This window comes from Pygoscelis adeliae, unplaced genomic scaffold (assembly GCF_000699105.1).
Source record: "Pygoscelis adeliae isolate BGI_AS28 unplaced genomic scaffold, ASM69910v1 Scaffold160, whole genome shotgun sequence".
NCBI lineage: Eukaryota > Metazoa > Chordata > Aves > Sphenisciformes > Spheniscidae > Pygoscelis > Pygoscelis adeliae.
The window spans coordinates 7,345,806-7,370,529 of NW_008824035.1; the positions used below are offsets into that span (position 1 = coordinate 7,345,806).

Consider the following 24,724-nt stretch of genomic DNA (forward strand, 5'->3'; position numbering starts at 1 on the left):
CCCCCCCCTTTTTTTTTTTTTAATGTTCTCAATATTTTAAACATTCCTATCTGTAGGAAAGGAGCTGACAGAATGGATTCTTGACACCAGCTGATTAGGAACACTGGGAGAAAGAAGCTGCTTTGTGTTTTTTAAGTCATTACATGGGAAAAAGCTTCTCTGTCCTGCCTTTGTTTTATATTTCTTATAACAGGGATGTAAGTGCCTCCTAGCTGTATAATAAGGCAACTAGTTTAGGAGACACTTTATGAGGTCATCTTTTAAAGCAGTATCACTAATCAGATAGAACAATTTTGTTCAAGGAGAAGCCTTGCAGAAGACCTGCAGCAACTATGAGGGTCCATCTCAAGCACATTGCTGCAAATCACAAAACTGCTTCAGCAAAACAAAACACAGAAAAATGTAATTACTGTAGTATATTGGAGTTACAAAGTACATTAATTGTTACACATCTGTTTGAGGCATTCTGTTTTACTTTTATGTTGTTTTACCTTTGTAGGTATTGAAGAAGGAAAGAAGTATGTTGAAAAAGCCATATTAAAGTACAAAGAAGTCATTAATTCTGTTGATGAGTTGTGTAGATCTCTGAGAGAACTTAAGGAGATTAAGGTATTTTTTTAATTTTTTTTTTAATCTGGAGAATATATTGCATCTGTATCACCTTATCAGGCTTAGTGTCTGAATCAGTACTTTTAACTGAGGATCATCTATGGCAGTAGGAAGTATTTCTTAATTGTTCACTTTTCCATTACCTTAGGTAATGATCGTAATGAATCAATGAAGTGCTACTTGTTTGTGCACTAAACATTCCTCCTACGTTTCTTTTTCTCAACTTCTTTCAGAACTGTTACTGCTTTCATGTAACCTTTAGGGGGAAAAGTCACAATTTCTTTGAGTATCTAGAAATACTTTTTTCATATTTCTTCTTCCCTTGGCAGTGTAATATAGGTAACTGCTAGATCTATAAAATGCCAAGCAACCTAGCTTGGCTCCCTATTGGAAAAATCATCCCCCCCCAAATGTTGTGTTAAAACCAAAGTAATTTAAATTAGAAAAGCATGGCTGATAACATAAATATTAAAGAGAACAACAACATTTTTAGTTTCATATTCTGCTAAGCTTCTTTAAGTGTAATTAAGTATAATTGTCAACTGAGGAGGAATTATGGAAGACAGCTGAAAGGGCTAGATTTCTGTAATAAAGACTCCGTCTACTCCACCCCCCACTCTCAAAGTAATACATCAAAAATCTCCCACACGCAGCAATAGCTGATGGGTTAATTCTTCTGTGAAGTTGGAAGAGTTAAGATGCTTAAATATCCTGCTCGTGTTGATGTTGAATATTGTTTCACTTCTCATTGACGGAATTATAGTATAAAAACTGATGAACACTCGAATTATCCATTAAAACATTTAAAAGCAGTAAGAGATGCCAAAAATACAAATGATTTCCAAAAGTCATTAGACGAGTGGAAAGAAGGCTTTGCCTTGCACTGTGACCATAAAGAAACTTCAATATAAGTGCCGGTTAGGTTTTTCAAAGTTCTCCTCCTAATCCATGTGTTACATAAATGCTGTTGTGTGCAGGACAGTAGCCCTAGGTTCTGTCAGAAAAGGGCTTGAACCTTTGATCCTGTTTGCTAGTGCAACATAATATGGATCTTTTCAAGAGAAGTGGAATTTCAAAATAATTGTAATATTTGACTAATTTTGCTAATTGTAAAGTTATCTTCCTTTAATAGAGTTGTTTGGAGAACACTTTATGAACCATTCATGAACTATTTACTGATTACTTGAACTTTTAATTTAGATAATTCTTTAAAAAAAGTCAGTCAAAAAGAATATTATAAAAGATGAATTTACTGCAATAGAGAGTAGTTCTACAACGCTTTTCAAATGAAAGTTGTTATTTTTTTATAATATGTAGTGTTCCGAGTTTTTAAAACTAACATTCTTACTGAACATTTCCAGAATATCTCAATATCCGATATCTGTATCTTATGAAGAATAAATAATTCAGCAAATTATCTATACAAATAGGTGGCACAAATATGGAATGCCATGACAATTAATTCAGTTTCACTTCCTGTCATTTTTAAAGCATAACAAATTAAGGGGAAATGTTGTATTGCTCAATCTTTCCTGATTTTATATGGCTGTTGAATGTCAGAAGAAAACAACTCTTGGATTTTTCAAGTGCAAAATTAAAGATCACTTTTTCTTCAGAAAAGTACAGATCACACAGAATTTTTCACTTGTCTAATGGTAGAATCGAAAATTAATAATGCAACACTTTCCTATAAGAATTTAGGACTGTAACTTTTGGCTGGACAGCTAAATATGTGAAGTACACAAAACTAACTATAAAACTTTTGGTTTTCCTTACGTTGTGCTACTGTGATGTTCTTTGAAATCTGTAGATTTCCTCCATGACAATTTTAAAGGATTCATGAAGTCTTCATAAAATACAGTATGTTTGTCCAGATTTCTGTTATGTAAGTACTTTGTAACCAGTTGTGTAGTCTTTGAGGCTTAAGGAGAAATAAGTATTAGCCAAAAAGCATGGTAAAAGTAGCTGATCTAAAGTACAGTTAACTCCATTCAGAGTGGTTATGGACTGTCCAGACAGTAAGTTGAAGGAGGGAGGAAAACAAGAACAAATGCAAATTCTGCCTTGGTTATGTTTTATGCTTAGAACGCATTCTCCCCTTTCCACCTTTTAGAAAAATTTGAACATTCTAGAGACTCACAAATGTTTCTTTCCCCCTTAGAACTGTTTTCCTGAAATCCTGGATTTTTTCTGGATTTGTTGTTTATCCTCTTTTATCCTAATAGTGTCACTTTCTTAATCGTTTATTTTCCCTTACTTATGCTGGTTACAAATTGGTTAATATTCCTCAGATTCTTGGCCAACCACTTGAGTTCTTCAATCTTTGGTGTCCTATACTTTCCCTGCCTCAGAAAAGATCCCCTCAGCTTTGAAAAATGTTGTCTTTGCTTGTCCAGGAACGAATGAATCAGGTTTTGCTGCATATTTTTGCCATAAACAATTTATACCTGTGCTGATGACAGGTTTTAGATAAGATTTCACTTTTTTTTCTACGCTGTTGTACAGAGCATAAGTCAGTGTGTAGCTAACAATTGCTACCTTCTATTGTGTATAAGCTTACTTAATTTTCTTTTCACATGGCAGAAAGATGAGTTTTCTGAAGAGTTGGTTACTGTTCAAAAAGAAGAAAGAAATGGTCAAGAAGCATGTGAGGCTGTTATTAAAGACAAAGCAGAGGAACAAAAGCAGCAGGTTAGATTTATTTTTTTTTTTTAACTAGAACTCTGTTTCTTAAAAGGTTTTGTGTATTGCTGGGAAGTTTATTGCTTTTCAGTCTTGAAGCCTCCCTTAAGATGGGTGTTATCAGTGTAGTCTTGGTCATTTCTCTTTCAATTTTTTTTTAGTTACCCCTTTGCCTTCTATCCAATCCACATATTCTTCCCTATGAATTTTATTTCTTTTAGCCACCTTTTTACTTGCCTATATATCTCTTTTTCTTTTCTAAAATAATATTCTTTTCACAATCTTTTACCAATTTTCCTTTGGTCCTATTGCCACAGTATTCTTAATGCAGACATCCTCTTTGTGACTATTCCTCCTTCCTCTAGGGAGAACACATTCTGCTCTCTCCTTTATAATAAGACTTAAGGGAATATAGGAAGTAATAGAGGAGACTGCTGTTAGTATTTCCCAGAGCCCTAATATTCATATAACCCCTAGAGACAACCTATGAAAATATTTGATTTATAAGTAATACACTATGAGAGAAGCCTCATAGCTCAGAATTTGAACTAAGTAATGGTGGAAATAATGACGTTTCGTTGAATCATTAAGGTCGTCTTCAGGGGAAAAAAGTGTTTTTTAAACATTTTTCTTTCAGATGGCATCAAGTAAATTGCTTACAAATTCAGAAAGCATTACTGAGAAGAGAAACAATAGCCTGTCTCCTACCAACACTAAACAGGTATCTGCTGTTCATGTTGATTTTTGGGGGGTTTTTAATCAAATTGATGGGCATTGTTGTCTACTCAAAAAAATTTTACTCCTTAATTCGTTGCTTCTCAAAAGTGATGGATATTGTTATAGATTGGTGGGCTTTAATTGTCTTCTCATTTACAGTATTACAAAAATCCAATGCAAAACAAGCACAGAATTGCTTCACTGTTGCAACAGTGTGAATAACAGGAAAGCAGTCATGGCAAAAACATGATGGAAGACAACTACAGCTGTCAGCAGTTCAGTATGACATCATGACACAGATAATCTGCTGTACTGTTGGTACAACATTATACATCAAATAAATAACAGAACTCAGCATCAAATAGTAGTCTTCACCATCACCTCAAAACACTTAAGTTACATTTCAGTTGCCAAAATTCCGTGCAGCAGAGATCATAAATAAGTTCCAAAGTATGGATTGCGTGTTAAGAACAATGCACAAAAGGAAATTAGATAGTGAAAGACTGGGTATGCATTTAGAATGATAAAAATCCTAGCAGACAAGCATGTTTTATTCATGGATATACAGTAAATGAATATGAAAGATTCCAATTTGTCAATGAATAAATGTAGTCTTAGAAATACAGGCAATACAAAACCAGACCTAGGTTTTATAAGATTAATTCCGTCAGCTTAAAGAACGTTTTGAAGCCTTGGGATCCTGGATGTAAATGTAAATACTTCACTGTGTGAAATATTCTGTTAAGTTGGAGTGAGTGGTAATATATTTAATTCTTTAGAAAGGTAGGATACATTGGCAATTGATTTAGAGCTCTAAAATTTCCATTTTGCAAGCTGATAACATAGACCAATACTACAAGGCATTAAATTGTGATGTTTTGTAGAAATTCAACTAATATTAATATTCCCTTCAGTTCAATACAGAATGTCCTGTAATTTGCTGATGAGCCAAAATTGAGCCTAATTAATTTTACCTCCGTTCCAAGTCAATGGGAGTTTCACCATTGACTTGGAGCCCAGATTTCACTCAAAATTTTGTGGCTGTTCCAAAGAGCCACCCTCAGGAGAATCACCTCACCCAGCAGATGTCCATAGCCATATTTCCTATTTTACTAGGCCATAGCTTTGTCAGTCCTTGTCAGACGCTGCCAAGGGGAGAAGTCAAGGGTATGCGAAACAGCAGATATCAGATGTGAAGTATGGCAACGATGATGCCTCCCCCTTTTCATCACTCCATACTTCACTTAAAGAAGTAGCAGGTTCTTCTTACGAGAGCTTTTCTGCCTTCCATTTCCACCCTTTCTGAGGAAAGACCTGGCCCATCCCCAGACCCTTGTCTAGTAGGCCAGCAATCTCTAATTTTGTCTATATTTCTGCAAGCTAGTTTTGCAGTATTAATTTGCTTCAGTAATAAGTATCAGCCTCTAAAAAGTGGCCTAAACCTTCTCATGGCACATTCATCCTCATGCTTCTTTGATCCCAGGTAGCACACTGAGGCTGAAAGTCCTCATGCTGCCAAAGCCTGTCTGACAATTTGCTCGCTCACTGCCCACCTGCCATTCTTTTCCCCAGCATTTTCCCCAGGGTCATTTTCCAGCAATGTCTGAAATAACTTTGTTCAATTCTGTGATGTCCAGACGAGGTGACCATGAAACTGACAGCACATCCCTGCGCTAAGATCCTAGATTAGTCACTGGAAGATTCCTACATTGTCATGGCCTTCCTGTAATTACCCAAATGTATGCCACTGTGTGTACACGTGCATAGACTCCTCAATAGACAGAATGAATTTGGACCATTGATTTCATTCAGAGAGTAGAGACTGGCTATTCAGAAATTTTGACCTATGTTTTTTAAATATACCTGCTCAGAATTTAACATTCTAAAGAATTTTTCAACTTCTTAATATTAATCAGATTTGGTTTATTAGATTTGTTAGTGCAAGTCAGACCAAAACAGCCAGAATTTGCTACTAAAGTGCCTATTAAAGCTTGATTTAAGAACAACTTGCAAATTTGGTCAGGCTTAAAACTGAGAGAATTACTTAGAACAATGCTGATAAGGTTAAAAGAGCTGGGTGACAGCCAAATTTGCAAACCCTAGAAAAATATGTTGTATGAGGTATTGGAATTAATCCCTAAAAATAACAATTTCTTAAGAATAGTTTACAATTTGGTAGAACCCCCCCCAAAAAAATTGAATATGTGCAGAAGGAAGAAGTAACTCAGTATTTGTTGTTTTCTGAGTAATTGGAAAGGGGAAAAATTGACACATTTCACCAAATTGGAAAGTCAATTATAATTTATCGTGTTTATATCCATGATATATTCATACTGAAAGACACTTTGGGGGTCAGAGTTCATCAGGAGATGCTTGTGGAAAACACATTTACACCCAAACTTGAACTTCATCCTACAACTGCATTAATTTATTTAGTAAAATAGACAGTAAAATCCCAACTTTCTTCCAGTCATTCATTCATGGATCTGGCATGAATCACGTGGCTTTGAAATAACAAATGTATTAACTTGGAAAAATGTCTATGTTAAAACTACCATATCTACAGGACCAGGTTCTATTACTTCTTTTTACTTTTATTTTGTTAATTTTGTGCACTGATTATTAGGTTATATTTAGAGAAATAAAGCAAAAAGAAAGAGAAATGAATGTGCCGCTACACTTTTGTACTGCATACTGCCAAAGAGACCTGGTTTGGAAAGCTATGACATCCAGTGTATCACCCAATTGATTTCAGTGAACAGTTTATAGGTGACAGAAACATTGCTTAGTAGATTACATATTTTTGTATAGAACTCAACAATGATAGAATAGCATAAGAAAACATTATGAACACCTTTGCTGAGAGCCCTGGCACAAATGAAATAGGCCTGAATAGGTGATTACACATTTATATAAAAAACAAGAGGCAGAGAAGTAATTAATAAATCGGATAATGTCTTTTATGCTTTGTTATTACAATTAATACATTCGTGCCACATCCAATCCTTTTTGAAACACGGTGAGAGGGATTTTTTTTTTTTAATTCTGCATCCAAGATAATATAAAAATAATTTTAACATTGTTTTCTGTTAATGTTTGGGCAAGATCTTGAAACAGCTGGCAAAAAATGAGGGGAATATAAAATGCTTGGAAAATATATTAAAGATGTTGGTTTAATTCTGTAAATCTTGAACATGACCAGTGACTCTCTTTCTCAAAGAATAAAAGTCCAGTAACTTGGCTGTGAATATATTTTTATTGCTATGTAACTATTTCCCATTCAGATGTAATTAGGCCACCTCCTCTTCCACCTTCCCCTTGCAAATGCTCTTATAAACAGCACCTACAGGAAATCCACAGGTTATCCTTTGTTTATAGAAAGAGGTACTTTTTCTTTTATTGTTACTGTTATAATAAATGCTTATATATAATTATATCTGCTAGAATCTCTCCAAACAGCTTGAAATTCCAGTTAGCTGCTGCAAAATTTTTGAGGAATTATCCTTTTCCACATATTTCCTCCTGCTTCTCGGAATACATTAAGCTTAATTACAAGAAATATTCCAAATATTGTTGCTAGCTTCTGCATGAAAAGGGGATGCATATAATGATAACTCATTCTCTCTCTCTGTTTTTCTTTTTCTTCTTCTTTCCCATCTCTTCTTTCCCCTCTTAATTTAAGGAGAGGAATAAATTGGCTGATATTCCAATTATCTGTCCAGCTGGTGAGGATCTTGTTTCACAGGATACAGAGCTGTCATCTTCAGCCAAAGAGGATAGTTTACAGACTGAATTCCTGGCAAAAGAAATACCCTCCGGAGATGAATATGAGTGTATATCACCTGATGATATCTCTTTGCCACCGCTTTCTGAGACACCAGAATCCAACCTCTTACATTCTGAAACAGAGCTAGAAGAGCAGCACTGTTGTAGTTCTCATAGTCTGCATGTCAGTTCCTATAGCTTGCAAATGCAGAAAACCACTGGTGTTAAAAAATTGATGGAAGCGTCTGATCTCTTAACAAATTCTGCTTATGCTGATGCTACAAATAATAGAATGGAATGCCCATCAGATCGGTTTGAGAAGTTTTGTATCTCTTCAACGGATTCTGGTTCAAAAGTCAGAGCAGTATCTCCTTTGACTTGTAGCTTACAAGGAATATCTGAAGCTAGCACTGCTTCCTGCGCTATAAATGCCAAACCAGTACACAGCATGATGAGTGAAGTGTGCAAAACACATTTGCAACACCTTGAACTTTGTAAAAGCATGGCAGAAACACAAGAACAATTGCATGACTTGAATAACTGTACTAAAACCCAGGACAGGCTGCATGCTTTGCCTGATGCATTCTCAGGTTTCGTGTTTCAATCAGACGCCACCAGAAGCTGTCAGAGGCAGATGGTCACCCGAGAAGAGATTAAAAGTTCATCAGAAAAGAACAGCATGGCCAGCCTAACTGGACAGGCGCCTAACTTCTCCCAGCTTCTGTCTAACAAAACCGTCATGGAAGGTTCTCCAGTAACTTTGGAAGTAGAAGTAACGGGATTCCCAGAGCCTACACTGACATGGTGGGTAGCTCATAATGAGAAGAAATAAATATACCTATTAGCAAGACACCTTGAACCACTTATAACCAAATTAATTAATCTATAGACTAGAATAAATGGCTTGTATCCTTTCTACTCCACACTTCTGCATGATTCCCACCTTCAAAATTGCTTTTGACAATTAACCTACTTGAAATAATCTCTCCATACTTAATTTTATGAATAACGAGAGCATCAAACTACTACAAGCATATCCCATGTTTTTTAAGCTAAATACATCATATAGTTTTTATATTCTGGAATATGATATTGCACTTGTTCAATAATTTCTTAAAATAAATGCGCACTCCAGGTTTACCTTAAGTAAATTCACCTGCATTTTCTCAGGATCTTGGCACTATATATGGATGGACAGACACATACACGTGTGCGCACACTAAAATATTTATATAGCCACTACATATACATAGAGACACACATTTATATATATGTGAGTCAGTTGTCAAAAACTAGAGAGAGGTTACAGGTTAAAAAAAAAAAAACTAAATGTCCACACTAAGAGAACCAGTTTTATATTATATATTTGTGTGCACTCTCTCTCTCTCTCTCTCTGAATTGCTGTATGTCTAATTATATTGCTTTATACTGCAGTTGTGAGAAATACAGATGATGTATGTGGTGGTATAAACATCTTTTAAGATGACTTCTTAGAAATTCCCTGCCAAAGGGAATAGGGACTAAAAGAGGGGCAGGATTTCAAGATTTTGATAGTAGTCCTCTATGTGTTGGCATATTTTTCTAAAAGTTTACATCATTTGCCATTTCTCCACTTATTCCATTAGACGTCCACAATGGAGGCCTTTCTTTTAAGGTATTAAAATTAGATATGCCTCTTATTGGAAATGTTTTGATGTTAAGATTATTATTACACATGTAAAGAATTAGGCAAACCATAAGCTTTTAGTAAGCTGAATTTTCTTCTATGGCACTGAGAAAAATACTGGACACTGCAACCTTGGTGCTATAGTGTGTTGGTATCAATAAAGTTACTTTGTTTTAAATCCCAGTATTCTACACTTTGAGGAGTATTGTTGGTATTTTATCATAAGAAAGCATTAATTTAGCTCAAAAATATATACGCTGTTGATATATGATCTTTTAAAAAATAACATTCAACTGAAAGCATTTTGCAAATTAGAAATTTATGAAAACAAAAAAATGTGGGGTTTTGTAATTAAAAATTCACCAATACTATGTATTTTGTACTGATGTAGACATTTTATTGGAGATACGTGTGGAAAAATATTTCTATGTTTGTGTTGGGTTAAATGTAGCTTATGCTGAAACATCACGAGGCAAGAAGAGCCAGAGTTTTCCCTCACTTCCAATATGTAAATCAAGAGTCAATACCAATACATGGTGACAGATTCTCAAGTGTTAGAATATGACACCAGTTCTCTGAAATAGCTCCTGATGCATTGTTCTATCCTGTTTGATGACGTGAACTAAGTAAATGTTAAGTGGGCTGGGGTGGAGGAACAGGTCCTTGACTGTTCTTTATACTGAAAACACAAGTTCAGAAAGTTTGTATGTTGCTTATGCATCTTAAGAGCCTATTCATGAGTTGAATGTAGATTGACTCAACACCTTACTAGCAAAAATGTTTCAGCACAAAACTGAGGGCCCAGGCCTTCATGCTACTATCTCCAGTAATGCAGTGAGATAACTGTGACTTGTCCATTGAAAACCATTATCAGAACCACGTTTTCTAGTATTAAAAATGTATTATCCAGCAATTTGAATTTTTTAAATATTCATCCATATTTACATACAACTTTAAAACCGAGGAATGAGAGCACAGCAGTGAGCCCTATCTCTTGCTGTCAAGGTAGTGTTATAAAGGTTGTCTGAATTTGCGAAGTTCTTGGCATACAGTGCTATATAAATCTGACTTGAAAACTGACTCTCTGCTTCAGGTACAAGAAGGGCCAGAAACTGACTGCAGATGAGCACTTAAAGCTTTTACAAAAGGAGACAAAGCATACTTTGTTCATTCAGAAGGTGTGTGATAAAGATGCTGGCCTCTATGTTGTTCGGGCTAAAAATTTGAACGGCACTATCTCATCAAGTGCCATTCTCCACGTGAAAGGTAACAGGCCACCTATTACAAGAATAGACTGGATAATGGTGTGTGTCATCTATATTAGCATATCACTAATGTACTGGCTATTCACAAAATAAGTACAATATTGACTGCACTGGACTTAATTCTCACATGCTAAGACAACATTAAATTTCTTTTCTTACACTGCATCTTTCACAATCTGTACCAAACCACTTTCATATCACAGTCCATATATTGCTTGTTTCTTTAATACCAGCATAATGTGCTTATTTTCCTTTCTCATAGTGATGTTGAGATAAAAACATTACAAAGATTTCCTAGAATCTGAGGCAGAGTTTTGCTTTCAAAAAATATTGGCATTACAAAGTGTTGGAAACATTTTTAATGGTTATAGATATTAAATGTCAAGATACACCCAGGTAGTGTGCTCAGATCAACATATATTTTATGACATGCCTTTTTTTCTGAGGGGGTGTGGAGGGCGTTGAAATGTTTTTAAACATCAAACATATTATTTCCAACCACATTTTTCTCATATACTTTTTAGAAAATTTTATTTGTAGGATAAAGCTTCGTAGTAAAGAAAACATACCATTCATGATTGCACTGGCATAGATCAGGTTTAAATCTGTCTCAGCCCAGCAGATAGTCTCAACAAATTAAAGTGGCAGTAGTTCCAATAGAGTTGTGATCGTCTGCACTACAAAGATTTGACCCAGAATCATCAGGATTTGTGTAAGTGACACCTAGCATACAGTAGACCAAAAACCCCAAATGTTACAAAATGAGATATTCCAACATACCAATCTGCTTAGGTAGATGCTTTTGTGATACTTTCTCTGCTTTCTTATAAAATTAAAGATATAAATATTTCTAATAATCCACTAAATTGTTATTATAAGGCAAGAAAGATAATAGTTTATGAAGTGAGCATTTGTGCATATTTAAAATTTTTAACACACTGATTTCAGACAGAATCAACTAAATTGGGGAAATACTCAAAAGTGTATTCACACACACAAAAAAAATATTGTTTTATTTCAGTCAAATAGAATTCTCCTATAACTTCAAAGCCGTAAATCCAATCCAGAACTTTGTTCACTTACATATCGCATTTCATTCTTGACAAGGACAACCACAAATATTATTTTTTATTAAAGTAGTAATTTGTTTAAATATTTGATAACAATGACAAAACTGTGCCAGTGGAAGATTTCATTTATAAATCGTCAAATGTAACTTCATTCTTTAGCTCCAGTGCTTTTTGTATTTGTACAGTAAAAACAATTGACAAACAGCTACATGATTTTTCCTGCATTTTTGATTTGCATCTTTCATATTACAACTGTGTTGGTGTGGAAAATTTTATAGAGGAAATATTTACTTTTTCTTGCATAATTTGCTGAAATGATGTGAGCCTTTTACTGTGTAGCATGCTATGAGCAGAATATATATTGCAAATTGCTGGGGGTCAGTGAGATTGAAGACTGACATTTAGGTATTTTGGCCCAGTGACTGCAACTTTATTAAAATTCCTGCAACTTTGAAACAGGAGAAGTTCTTGAGGGAATAAAACCTCACAGCAATATGAGAGGGAGCAGAAGGAGGAGGTGGTGAGCAGATGGGGGAACAAAATAAATTCTAACTAAAATTGGTATTACCCTTAATATTTGAAGTTCAGTCATCTCACAAAAATGTTGATTCCTAAGAATTCTCTCAGGTATAAAAATCACCTATTTTCCTAAAATGTACTTTCCATTTCACAATAAAGCTAATTTTAATAATTAGTATGATTTTGAATGTTTCAATTTTCATAAAAGTAAAATTCAGTTTAGTATTTTTGTGCCCCTGTGACTTTATGTATGGTTGTTATAAACGTACAGCAAAGAACCTATGTGAGCAAGCTGACTTGCATAGCCGGTACATTAAGCAATATTGTGGTAAGAACAAACCAAAATGTTGCTCCTACGTGCTGTAAGGTTTTGCCTGCTGCAGAGCTGCCAGTGCTTGATAACTTTATCCTGCTCATAACACTCATTTTCTATTTGAAAATGAGTCTTCTAGGTGATGGCTGCCCTTCAATCCTCTGTTTTTTACTGAGAGTTGCCATCATTCAAAAATTAAAAGTAATCACAGATGTACTTTTGACTTGTTTTCTGCTTTTCTAAGTAACTTTATATAATACTCAGGTCACTTTTTCAGGCATTTTTGCCTTCAGTATTGAGGCTGAGTATATGCACACCAAAAAAACCAGGAGTGAAAGCAGAGATATTCTCTTTCCTCTTCTGCCTTGTGTCTGCCGGAATTAACTGTCACAAGGCTCGTGACAGAAAGAATCATTGTAGCTCTATAGATGCTGGGCTCGAAGCTGCATCTCTGTTTTAACTTGTGGATCCTTCATCTTGAAAACTGTGGAAAGATCAGTGCTAGAACGATCATTGTTCTGTCTTTTTTTATATGGCCAGTGTGTGAGTTCAGAGACATGCATTTGACATTTTTGGTTGGAGGAGAGCCATTTGTTGAGCAAAACAACACTGCGAGGTGAGTCTCTGTCCCTCAGAAAGCAAGGCTAGAGCTAGGATTCCAGCCCTGCTTGGAAAAATTTGTCCCAAACTCACTTGTAGTTCTATCAAAGCAGGAGAAGAAGATATGAACTTTTCATCATGTCATAAAGCAGGAATTGGAGGTAGCTTGGATCTAGACTTGTAATTGGATCTGATTGCTTGCTGGCACTTACAGAAAGACTGCTTACTATTTATGATAATCAACTCTACGAGTTAAAAAGGCAATAAACAGACACAGAACTACTGGACGAGCGTACACAGATTATGGGAACAAATTCTATCCCCTCCCTCGTAACACTTCCTGATGTACATCCAGGCTCCTAGGGTATTACAAGGGAGCAGGCATGCAGACCTTCTCCCTCATACACAGTTGCATTAAATCTGTTTCTGTTAACTTCATTTAACAAGCTTTAGAATGGGTGGGAGAGATCTCAGTTACTTGCTTTACCTGATATTTGGCAGCCAGACTACAAGGCCAGTTTACAAAATTGTGTAAGAGTAAGAGATGCAGCTTTGAATCCAATGGCATTTATTCCATCTTTTTATTAATATTATTTAGAAGCTAGCCAGCGATGTAGCCTTTTACTGGAGTTTGGCTTACACTCCCAGTTCCAAGCATAACAAGGAGGACTCTCATCTTTCTTCCAAGAGGGGAGGAGTTAAAGAGAAGCCTTGGAGAGAGAGTAAATTTTATTCCAACATTTACAAATCTGTGCTGCGTATACCTATGAACAAGCATATTCTGCCTTTAGTAAAATTCTGAGTATGTATCATGCTGCATGTCTAATTGAGTATACTTATGTTTTGTCCCCTTAGTAGAAAAGCATTTAAAATCAATACAGTGCTGTTTATTTTTTTATTCTGAATTATGGTTTAAATAGTTCATGAAATGACTCTTGTTGCTAAAGTTTGTATTTTCCTTATCTATTTTTCTCTTTTTTCATCATATTTTGAAAGTACTATTGGTAGTTCACGTACTGAACAAGACATAAAGGTAGTTTATCTTAATGGACTTTTCCAAGGCATTGCTATTTGAGACTTGATTGGGGATTATATGCTCCAGGAAGGCTTTCCAGATGAGGAGCTGTATTGACGTGATGCCCCTGTAATTGTTCACTGCTATGTTGCGGTGTTGAAAGAGCACCTGTGCTCAATTTTATTGGCTGGTGAAGGACATTTTTAAGCCACTTCTATCTAGAAAGTCACTAAAGGAAAGCTGCCCTCTGCCCACAAAACTACAAAAGCAGAATGGTAGTGAAATGCCACACTTGGTGAGCTTAACGGCTGTTTTCCAGCTTGAACCATAAATGCCTGTTGTAACTGACAAATTAGGTAGCCCAGATTTCAACAGAGCCTCACAGAAAAAACATGTCAAGGGTGACCTTATCTCCAGCTATGCCAAGACAAAAAAAAATTATTCCACTGGGGAAGGGTAGATTAATGCAGAGTTCTTTGTACAACCTGATTAAAATTATAAGGGTCTAAAGCTTATATGGAAGATCCCAGTAGATTACCTGGCACCCAGGGAAACCAGGTGAGTGACACTTTCTAAGGAAAGTGAGCCTCAGTTTTGCTATACAGTTCAAAGGCTGCTGAAGTGGATTATGATCTGCTCCTGTGCCAACGCATCCACTTTAATTTTTACTCAAACACATTACCTGCGAAAAGTAAGCTTCCTACTACTGGATTAAATCCTGGAATTGAGTTCCTGTTTAAATGTTAAATAAGATCTTTCAAGTTTGACTTGTAAGAAGAAAGGGAAATGCAAATGAATCCAATTTTAAAATCTAAGTACACTATCATTTTCAAGAGTGCACACAAGTATAGCATTCATGGTATTGCTATATAACAGACACTGTGAAATAATAAAAGGTCAAAGCACCTTGTCACTTCTGAGAATGTTGTCATTTCTGCATAATCAGATATTATAATTATTAAATGCAAAAAGGTATAAATATAAGGCCAGAAATTGCCTTAGCACATCTGTAGATCTTAATAAATCATTGTAGAAGTGCATAATCCCTTTGTTCATTAAACCTTTCCTCTAAGAATTTGAATATTTCTGTGAATATTAGATAAACAAAACTTGATTTTGTGAGTATGGTATTGCACCTACTTTAAATTAGGAATAGTTTTAAATGCACAGTTTTTAATGGGTATGTGGATACCAGCCACATTTTTAATTGCTGCAAGAAACAAGATTTAAAAAAAAAAAAGAGATTAGAGATACTAGATATGCAGTAGGATACTGAAAGTCTCCTGGTTTTAATGTTTTGCTTTGCAAACAAAGGTGTAATCAATGCTGATTACTGCTGTGTTGGCAGTCTGCGTTTAAATACTCTTTATTTAAAGACTCTAATGAATGCCCACAAAATTTTGCTGGAAAATTGCTGCTGTTTTCTGTTCAGATAATCTTAAAAAAAAGAGTGACAATGATGTAGTCTTATGATACACTAATATTTCTCTGAAAGAAAACCACACTCATTCTGTTTCAGCAATAATTTCAATGTAATGCTTCACACACACACCCTTTTTTTTTTTTATAGTTCATATTGTGCATATTTCACTTCCTCCTCCTTTTAACCATACTGTAGAAGCAGGGAATACATCTAGGTGTTTTGTATTGTTCTGGTTCTGCTACTTTCTTGTTTTACAGTGCTGACTTCCCCTCATCACAGTCACAGTTTTGAACCTATAGTTACTTCGGGACCCCAAAATGTTTACATCTTCCCAATTGTTCTCTTAAAGAGCAGATTTAAATCTCAATCTCTCTAGCCTTACAAAAAAAATATTCTATTTAGGCATATTACTAACCTAATCTCCCTTCCTCCTTCCCCGTATACAGACATCCACTAAGAAAGTGGTGAATGAGATTGCCTGACTACAAGATGTGGAGTTGTGTGAAGGGGTGTTTACAAAAGGTGCATTAGTTTGGAGGGGAAAGGGATTAATTATTTTCATTTTTCAAAAGAAGCAGCCTGTCTGAGGCCCCAGGTGTGAGTCAGTAGGCAAAGGGAGGATGAGGCATTCCCCTGGCTGGCTTTGGATCAGATGTGGCTGGACCTACAATGGAGAAGGTGGCTTCCTCTCAAAAGACTGGTAAGGTATACCTATTTCCTGGTCCTTTCTCTGGAGGCTTTGCTAGGGTAAGCTAGTAATTTTTGTGTCTGTATATCTTTTGTGGCTCAGAGGAGCTGTATCTTTAAAAATTACTGCTCAGACTTCCTTTAATGAGGCTACACCATGGTATTCAAGGAGACTGGAGCTCTGGATTATGGATATTTCACATCAATTGGGTCATGAGACCCACCTGGTATTCCTTAAAATTCCTTCTGATTGTGTGAGGAGCTTGACTAAGACAAAAGGTCTAGACAGTAAAGTGCGGTGTCTTAATTTAGAGCAATGCTGAGGAAATCCAAAGTCTCTGAGCAGCATGGTGTGAATCTCAGTCTATCCTAAATTTTTAGAGAAGGTAAGGGGAAGTTGATAAACTTGCTAATATCGTATTTCAAGACATCAGAGATTGGAAATTATATGCCCAGAGTAAAAAGATTAAGAATAATTGTGAAGCAAAGTAATAAAAAATGGCTGCTGAAAACAATTTGGCTTGACCTGGTACTACCTATGTGTGAAAGAGACTTGGGGCAGGGGTGAAAACTGTGTGATAAAGCCAGATGCGGGTGATGTCTCCACCTGCAGTTTTTGCATTGCTCCAGACTGCTGAGTTTTCCTTGCTTGTTCCCCAGTTTGCAGGAGAACTCTACCGGCTCCTACAAATAACTTATGTAATCAATATTTGACAAACTTCTTATCTGAAGCCATCAGAGTGGGATTTCAGTACCACTGACTACCTGAAATGTTTTTCCTCCACAATGCAGGAAAAAAGATCTGTTCCTTCTAACCTTTGTGCTTCATGGGATGTCCAGCCAAGAAATCATTTTTAATTGACAAGTTGTCTTAGCTTATTCTGACATTTCATTATGATATCATGGGAAAACCATTGGTGAAATATAACCATCCATTCTATTTTGAAGGTTACTGTCAGAAGATGAACTCTTCCTTTACAGTAGACTTTGTTTCCCTGTTGAGTTCTAGCCTGTGCCTTGAAGAGTTGTAGTAACTGTCACTTCATGGTTTTCTTTGCACACACTTTTCCCTTTGCTCTCTAGAAACTGGTCATTTTAGTTTTTATGTTCTGCTGACTTACTGATACAAAATCAAGACGGGGTGTGATCATTATCACCATTACAGTCAGATGATTTTTTTTTTTTTTTTAATGGTAAAAACCATCCTGGTATGAGATGCAGCCTGACTTCACAAGGTAATACAAACCACACAAGTAATGGAATCCAGCCAAAAATATCACAAGGAGTGGCTGATGCCCACTTAACGTTTTCCACTGGAATACAAACTAATCATGCACTGTTTGTGAATTATTGCCAGCTGTCTGCAAAGAGGAGGCAGGGGTGTAAGCTTGGTTCTCTTGCTTGAAGTGAAGCTGCAGATCCCCAATTTCTGTGCTTCAGGTGCATGCAATGCAATGGTGGTGGCAGCTTGCACACGCTAACTTTCAACAGCTAAGAACTGAGTTGTTTGAGCTGCTGGGACTGGCTAATACAGACCTTAGGTTAGCAAGCGTATGAGAGAGTAACAGTTGTATACTTCTGCTCTATATTGTGGCTTTAGTCCTACAGTACATAGGAAGAATGTAAAAGCAGCTAAGCTTGAAAGTTTATTGCAAGTAAGAGCTCACTTAAGCAGTGGATTTATTAATGCAGTGGGTGAAAACGTCTGCCTCACCATGCTGACAGTCCCATGTTTGGCAAAAATAGCCATGGGCTCAATATATTTGGGTTTAGAAGTTGCTGGGCACCTTTATGAGATACGCTGATTTTTGTTTCACAATAGCATAAAGAAAAATTTTTCATCCTAAAACAGTGGCATAATGCTGGCATAGTTGAGAACAGTTTCAAGCTCTGTTATTTATCACACATCTCAGTAACTTTAGGTTTCTAAGCAGGCCGGTGATTACTTTTGTAAAATATTATGGACACGTGGTATAATTTATAGTAAAGAGGAACAAGAAGACATCCTTTATGTGATAGGAATGCAAAATGTTCATTTTTGTTGTAGTATATGTCTTTGTGTGTGCTTCTGTGTGTTAACATCTGCTGCTTTGGATTCCCTGTGTCAAGAATACTTAGTCTGAGTTCTGAGGTTGTTTTCTTTTTCACTGTGGCCCTGGAGGCGGAATGTAAGTGGAACCTCGGGTAGTAGTACAGTGACCCAGTAAATCCAGCTTTACAGCTCATTAAGTTACATGTCACATGAAGCAATGCTTTGATTCAGTACAAACTGATGCTGATGATTGAAATGTCTTCAAACAATTTTGATGGGTTAATTTGTATTAGCCAGGCCTTGTACCGGCTCAGGTGTCATCTGTCCTCCCACAGCTGGCATGAAGCCAGCACAAACTCAATCTTATGTGCTCTGGTTATTGCAATAGAAATGCAATTATTTGCCCATCCTTGATCTGAATCAGATTTGTACTGGGTGATCTGGTAAGTACATGGTTTCAGTATTAATGATGGCCAAAATAATGATCTTGATCAAAGTGGTACAGAGGCCACATTCTGGCCGTCATCATTGTTGCAAATATAGATCAATCTTTTTTTTATTTTTTCAATAACTTTTTTTTTTTTTACTAGAAGAATAGGGAAAAAAGTGAAGAAAGAGCGTGATGTACAACAGTGCACTAAATGCAAAAATTTGCTCTCTTGACTTTGCCACTTTAAATTTGTGCGGAATATTTACTCTTCCACCTTCACTGAAACACAATAATCTGCATAGATTTGCCTACTACCTACACAAAGAACATGATTCTTTAGCTTTACCATGGAACTAATATCACTATGCCAATGCATGAAATTCTTGGGTGCTTAATATCCATGTGTTTCAACAAACTTTATATTATATAGATAAATGATGTCTGCCTACTAACAGTCTTGCAAATAAAGGCTCTCTTTGTCATGTGATGTGGTGAACTTTAGAATTATGAGATTTTTTTCTTCAGTTGCTTTAGTTGTGCCTTTTAAAATACAGTGAATAATTTTTTTTCAGTACAAGGAAAACAGCCAAACTTCATAGAAAAATTTGGACATACAACTCTACAAGAAGGAGAAGATTTAATCCTGCATTGCACTATACATGGAAAGCCCAAACCACGTGTCTGCTGGATGAAGGATGATATCCAAGTGGTATCTGGAGACATCCGTGTATGTTCTAATGTTCTTGAAATATTTCTTGGGAGAAAGATAATATATTTTGCTTTATGCTACTAATAATCTCCTATGTGCATTTTATTGTTTTACAGATTGAGAAATTAGGAGATACCTATTACCTTTTGAAAAGAAATGTAGTCCTTGCTGATATGGGGAAATACATCTGTGTTGCCAGCAATGAAATCGGAAAGGCACACTGTTCTGCTTTTGTAACAGTAATAGGTGATTCATTCTGCCAGCTGCATGCTTTTAGGCACGTTGTTGCCATATTAAATGAGCACCTTGTTTCCACGTACTAATGTGCATATTTTGTTTCAGAGAAAAATAGAACCCCAGAAATTTCCACTGTAACTCAGGCTAAATCAGAATGGGAAGATGGATACTATTCAGAAGTGAATGTCACCACAACTGAGCTAGTACAAGCCCACGACACACATTGTGTGCGAGATCAAAGGCCAGTGGCTAAACATCCCCCAGTAAGGTAACTTGCAGCTTACTCTGTGCTACATCTTGTAATACTCCAATAGCTGTAAGGACCTTAAATTACAAAGCACACTTCAAACACTCTTCCTAATCCTATCAATTTTTGCATAATGTAATTGAAGTCCATAATGTGTGACTGCCTTTTACACTTAATTCTTCATCAGAAGATATGCAATTCTGTTAGATGAAAGACCTTGTGATACAATAGAAAATTGAGTTAGTACAATAAGGTATTTAGTTTAGTGAAATATTTTTTTTTAAATCCAGGTATCTTAATCCAGATATTAATGTAAGATTTAACAGGTCAAAGACACAAAGTATTCCAGAGGTTCAAACTGATACAACTACATGAACATGAAGTTTCAATAACAGAATATGTAAACAAAGTTTTCTACTAGGTAAGCATCTTATTTAGAAGAATAAGTAGCAATCCTAATAGCGCAGGAACAGTCATTGTTCACTAATTGATTAAAGATGACAAAACTTCCCACCTCAATTTCAGAAGATTAAACGAGATATGTGAAGTCACTAGTCCTTGTCATGACTTCTTGCACAAGGCTAAATCTTGCCTCCTGAATTTAGGTTCTGACAGCCTACTGTAGTTTATGGTGCTAGAACTGCCTGTCTTTTGAGTAATGTATTCAGGGATGAGAGAGTTTTTATACCCTGTGACTGTTACTAATCTGGTTTACTCTAGTTATTAGTTCACTATTTCACTGGAAACATCAGATATGAGGTAATGTAGGGATGTAGGTGGGGGTTAGGAAGAGATTGTGCGCATAAAAATAAGACTTGTCAGAGGTTTTCAGTAGAAAATACCTGAACTGGTATCCAGGTATTAGCTGGTTTCATGATGATACAGTAAAATAGCTTTCTTTCTAGAAGGTATGTGGAGCAATGTGATGGAAAAAAGGCCTGGGAGTCTCATGGCTTTAAAGAAGTGATGGTTAATGTGACCTGGGAAAGTGGTTGAGATTCTGTGGGATTGCTGTCAGGCTAGTCTTTCACAGTCTGCTCAAAATGATAAGTTTAAACTGGTCACATAAAAATGCATTTGTTGCCTAAGAGTGTCTGAATATTTTCTGAACTTTTCATACATAGTGAATTCTATGGCAAAAAGTCATAGAAAAAAGAAACAACAGTGTTCTTTTTGTTTTGTTCCTGAGGTTTATCTATCTAGACATAGAGCAACATGTAAAAGGAAGGGAAAATTATTGCGTGTTGATTCAAAAGCTGTTCTCATTTCATCATAAGCTGCCTGCACACATTCCCTCATGTCCAGCTGATCAAGCATTGATCCCATATATTTTGTTCAGGTTTTTTTCTGTATTGCTGTGAGATGGAAGATATTCCAAAGCAAAAAAAATCAAATGCAAGATCATGTTAATTTTACTTAGGGCACATAAAGTATTCAGTATGATTAAAACATGTAGATCATACAGGAAGGTCAAATTTCTCCACATTTTTCTCATCTTTTCTGTTCTTTATAACTAAAGTGCCCTCTGGTTATTTGTTATTGTCAGTAAAGATGAGTTTTAGGATATTTTATGTTCTGTCTGGAATCACTATTTGATCTCTAATCTCATATTGTCTCAAGACCACAGAGAAGAGTCTATGCCAACCACCACAGTGTTGCTTATGTTCCCTTGAATGCTGCAGCTGCCACCATTAAAAATATAGGCAATATTAACTGACCTTTTTTAAACAGGTTTAAAGAGAAACTCTGGCTTCAAGGAGTGTATCTTGAACTTGAGAGGCCACAAGAGATTAGCTTCAATTTGGAACACGATCCTGTTCTTCTCCCGCCTGCTGCAGAGGATCAGAAGATGGACTGAACAGCAAGATGCCTGATTCATGAGGGTGTTCGTATTTTTTGCTGTGTCCATTAGTAGATGTTGGCCATGGGTGAGAAGATGAATCCTTGTGTGCTCTTTAATTTTTATCTAGGTTACAATTTGTATTTGGTTTCTTCATAAATAAATCATTAATAAAATTCACCTGTGCACAGCATTTATTAGATAGTGACTTCTAATTTCTTGTGGTTCTGTTCTGGTTTGTTGGACAAATCTAACAGAAGATGATGATGGAAAAAAGAGACATTAGCCTTTAAAATTACAGATCTCCTTGGTGATTCATCAGTACCCACTGTTTTATTCTTCTACAAATTCCATCAATGCCATCAATAGTTCTTCCCACTAGCTTATATAGAGAATTCAGACACAAATGAATGAGGACTTAAAACAAAATGAGTTTATAACTACAGAATTCTTGGTTTATTAAATACAGTGTCCATTACCTTATCTCTAACAGCTTTCAGACATTTTGAGGAGGCTGGGCATCAAAGAGAGTGGTTACTAATAATAGCAAACCATGTCTAATGCATGCTCAGTACCAAGAATGTCTTCAGGAAAGAGAGAGTCTCTTTAAGGCAGCATTATGGAGAAGTCTTCCGCTATATTGCTTCTGCTTTCAGGACCGGATTACTGTGACAAAGCAGTCCATTTCCACTTGATGCATGTCATTACAGTCCAAAGGAGTGGACTATGAAGTGATACCCACGATAGTTTCAAACCACATCCTTAGTTTAGCCAAGGAGTTCCCAATGATAGAATTCCTCAAGGCCCACAGCATCCATTCAGGGTATAAAGAAAACCTGGACTGAAATTAAATCTTTTGGACTGTAGGGCAGTCAATAGTATGATGAAATTCTTGCCTCCATCTCTTGCATTCTGAGTCTAGTTGTCTTTTTCACTTCACTGCAAAGCTCCTTGCAGAGAAAGAGGAGGACTTTCATAGTGTCATTAATTTGCAACATTTAAAAAAGTAGTTCATAGAACATCCCATTTTGGATGGCTGTTTGACTGGCACAATAACCAATAGAACATCTAGTTAGACTTGGGAATAACTGTTCTTCAGTTAGGTCCTTCTGATTCAGATTTTAAAAGTCCTACCTAGCAAATGATTCATGCTACTCAGACTTCTGCTTCCGTGCACTGCGTATGGCTTGGCCAATACAACAAGTACATGTGTATTGTGCAACTGCCTATTGTGCAACATTTTGTCATTCTTTATATAAACATTGATAAGGCCTATACTGGATTTGTATACCACAGCAATGCACTCACACTTCTCACAGAGAGCAGATAGGGGTTTAAGCAGTGCGGCATCTTTGTGCTCCATCCAGGTAGAAGGTAGGTGTCATCTGTGCAAAATTGGGACTGAAATAACATTTTTGAGAGTTGCTTAAATCATAATACCAAAACATTCAACATTTGTCTCCAGCAAGATGGAGGTTGGCTGGTAGAAACTTAAATTTATCTCCAAATTAAAGTACAGGCATAGAGAGGAAATGAGCTGAAAAAAATGTCATGTACATGTCTTCACCTGATCACATAAATCACTTGCTTGACGTTATGGAAAAGTCAATGGCATCCTGCCACAGAACAGTCACAAGGCTGTGTATATGTGCACATAAAAATAGTAGCTGAGGACTGAGGTTCTTGCTCTGCTTATTTACTCTGTATCTCTCACAAATAGTTTTTCCAAAATGGAATGGAGACAAATATCAAACATCTTGTGGATCCCATACAATTACCTTTCTGCTGACTAAGCCCCTCCTTTGCACATGTTGTTTAGATTTAAAGATTTCACAGAAAATATTGTGAACTGCAGTCAAATTCAGGGCATTGACAAAGTACATATCAGACATAAAAAAATATTTAAAAAACCCTCTAAAATGTATGTTCTTTTATCAGCTGGAATCCATAAGTATGGCATATAAGTTTTCCTATTTAAAAATCGATTCTGTAAAAATGAAAGTGTAGAATTCAGTGCCTGCTGATCTTGATTCCTCAGCAAATTTAAGGCATTGGGGATTTCTTGCTTTTCCTCTTGATTGCCAGCCTGTAAAAACAACTCGAACTTTAATATTTGAGATGGGATTTTTTTTCCCCTTGATACAAAACATGACTTAAAGTAAAGTTTAAAACACTTAAAAAAAAGTGTTAATGCTTTTCTAAATGATACATGAGACAAAACAGAAATCTTTATATCTGTTCTTACTATGGTTTTCTTACAAAATAGTAGAAAGTGGTGTTTATAAACAGATAAACAAAAACCCCACAACCTTCTTTTGCCAATAAGGAATACAGCTATTGTTCCAAGTGTTCCCAGGGAATGTATGCGTTAGGAAACATGGTAAGCATGTTTGTTTCTTTTTATTTTATAAATCATAAATGCTCATGAATTTGTTAAAAGGTCTGCAAAATTTGACAGGATGTATGTACCTATTAAATCCTAAAGAGTGTCTTGATGTTAGTTAAAATTTGTCCCCAGTATTATGATTTTAATTATTGCTTTGTGGAAGGAAGTGAAACAGTAAATATATTCTTTACTCACAGTCTCAGGTTTTGTTAGTAGGGCCCTGCTTTCTAAGATGAGGTGCTGAGTAAGTAATGTTTTTATTTCTTCCTTGTTCCACATATGTAAATGTGTGGGGATGATATACAAAGAAATAATATACAAGGAAAACTTTGGAAAAGTGATGTTTGTAAATCTCCTCTCTAGATATTTCCAAGGAGATGATAGAATCATAGAATCATAGAATAGTTTGGGTTGGAAGGGACCTCTAAAGGTCATCTAGTCCAACCCCCCTGCTGTGGGCAGGGACATCTTCAACTAGATCAGGTTGCTCAGAGCCCCGTCCAACCTGACCT

At 36.0% G+C, this 24,724-nt stretch overlaps 1 protein-coding gene across 1 annotated transcript in view; it reads left to right on the plus strand.

Annotated features, from left to right (window-relative positions):
* Positions 1 to 22,011, plus strand: part of CCDC141 (coiled-coil domain containing 141) — a 110,599-nt gene extending 88,588 nt beyond the window's left edge. Inside the window, exons 21-30 of the mRNA XM_009332356.1 lie at positions 500 to 609; positions 3,193 to 3,300; positions 3,929 to 4,012; positions 7,691 to 7,841; positions 8,382 to 8,577; positions 10,533 to 10,705; positions 19,366 to 19,520; positions 19,619 to 19,748; positions 19,845 to 20,007; positions 21,718 to 22,011. Coding sequence (XP_009330631.1) covers positions 500 to 609; positions 3,193 to 3,300; positions 3,929 to 4,012; positions 7,691 to 7,841; positions 8,382 to 8,577; positions 10,533 to 10,705; positions 19,366 to 19,520; positions 19,619 to 19,748; positions 19,845 to 20,007; positions 21,718 to 21,844 — 1,397 coding nt within the window. The 3' untranslated portion in view covers positions 21,845 to 22,011. The remainder of the gene's footprint in view (positions 1 to 499; positions 610 to 3,192; positions 3,301 to 3,928; positions 4,013 to 7,690; positions 7,842 to 8,381; positions 8,578 to 10,532; positions 10,706 to 19,365; positions 19,521 to 19,618; positions 19,749 to 19,844; positions 20,008 to 21,717) is intronic.
* Positions 22,012 to 24,724: the final 2,713 nt, after the last annotated feature.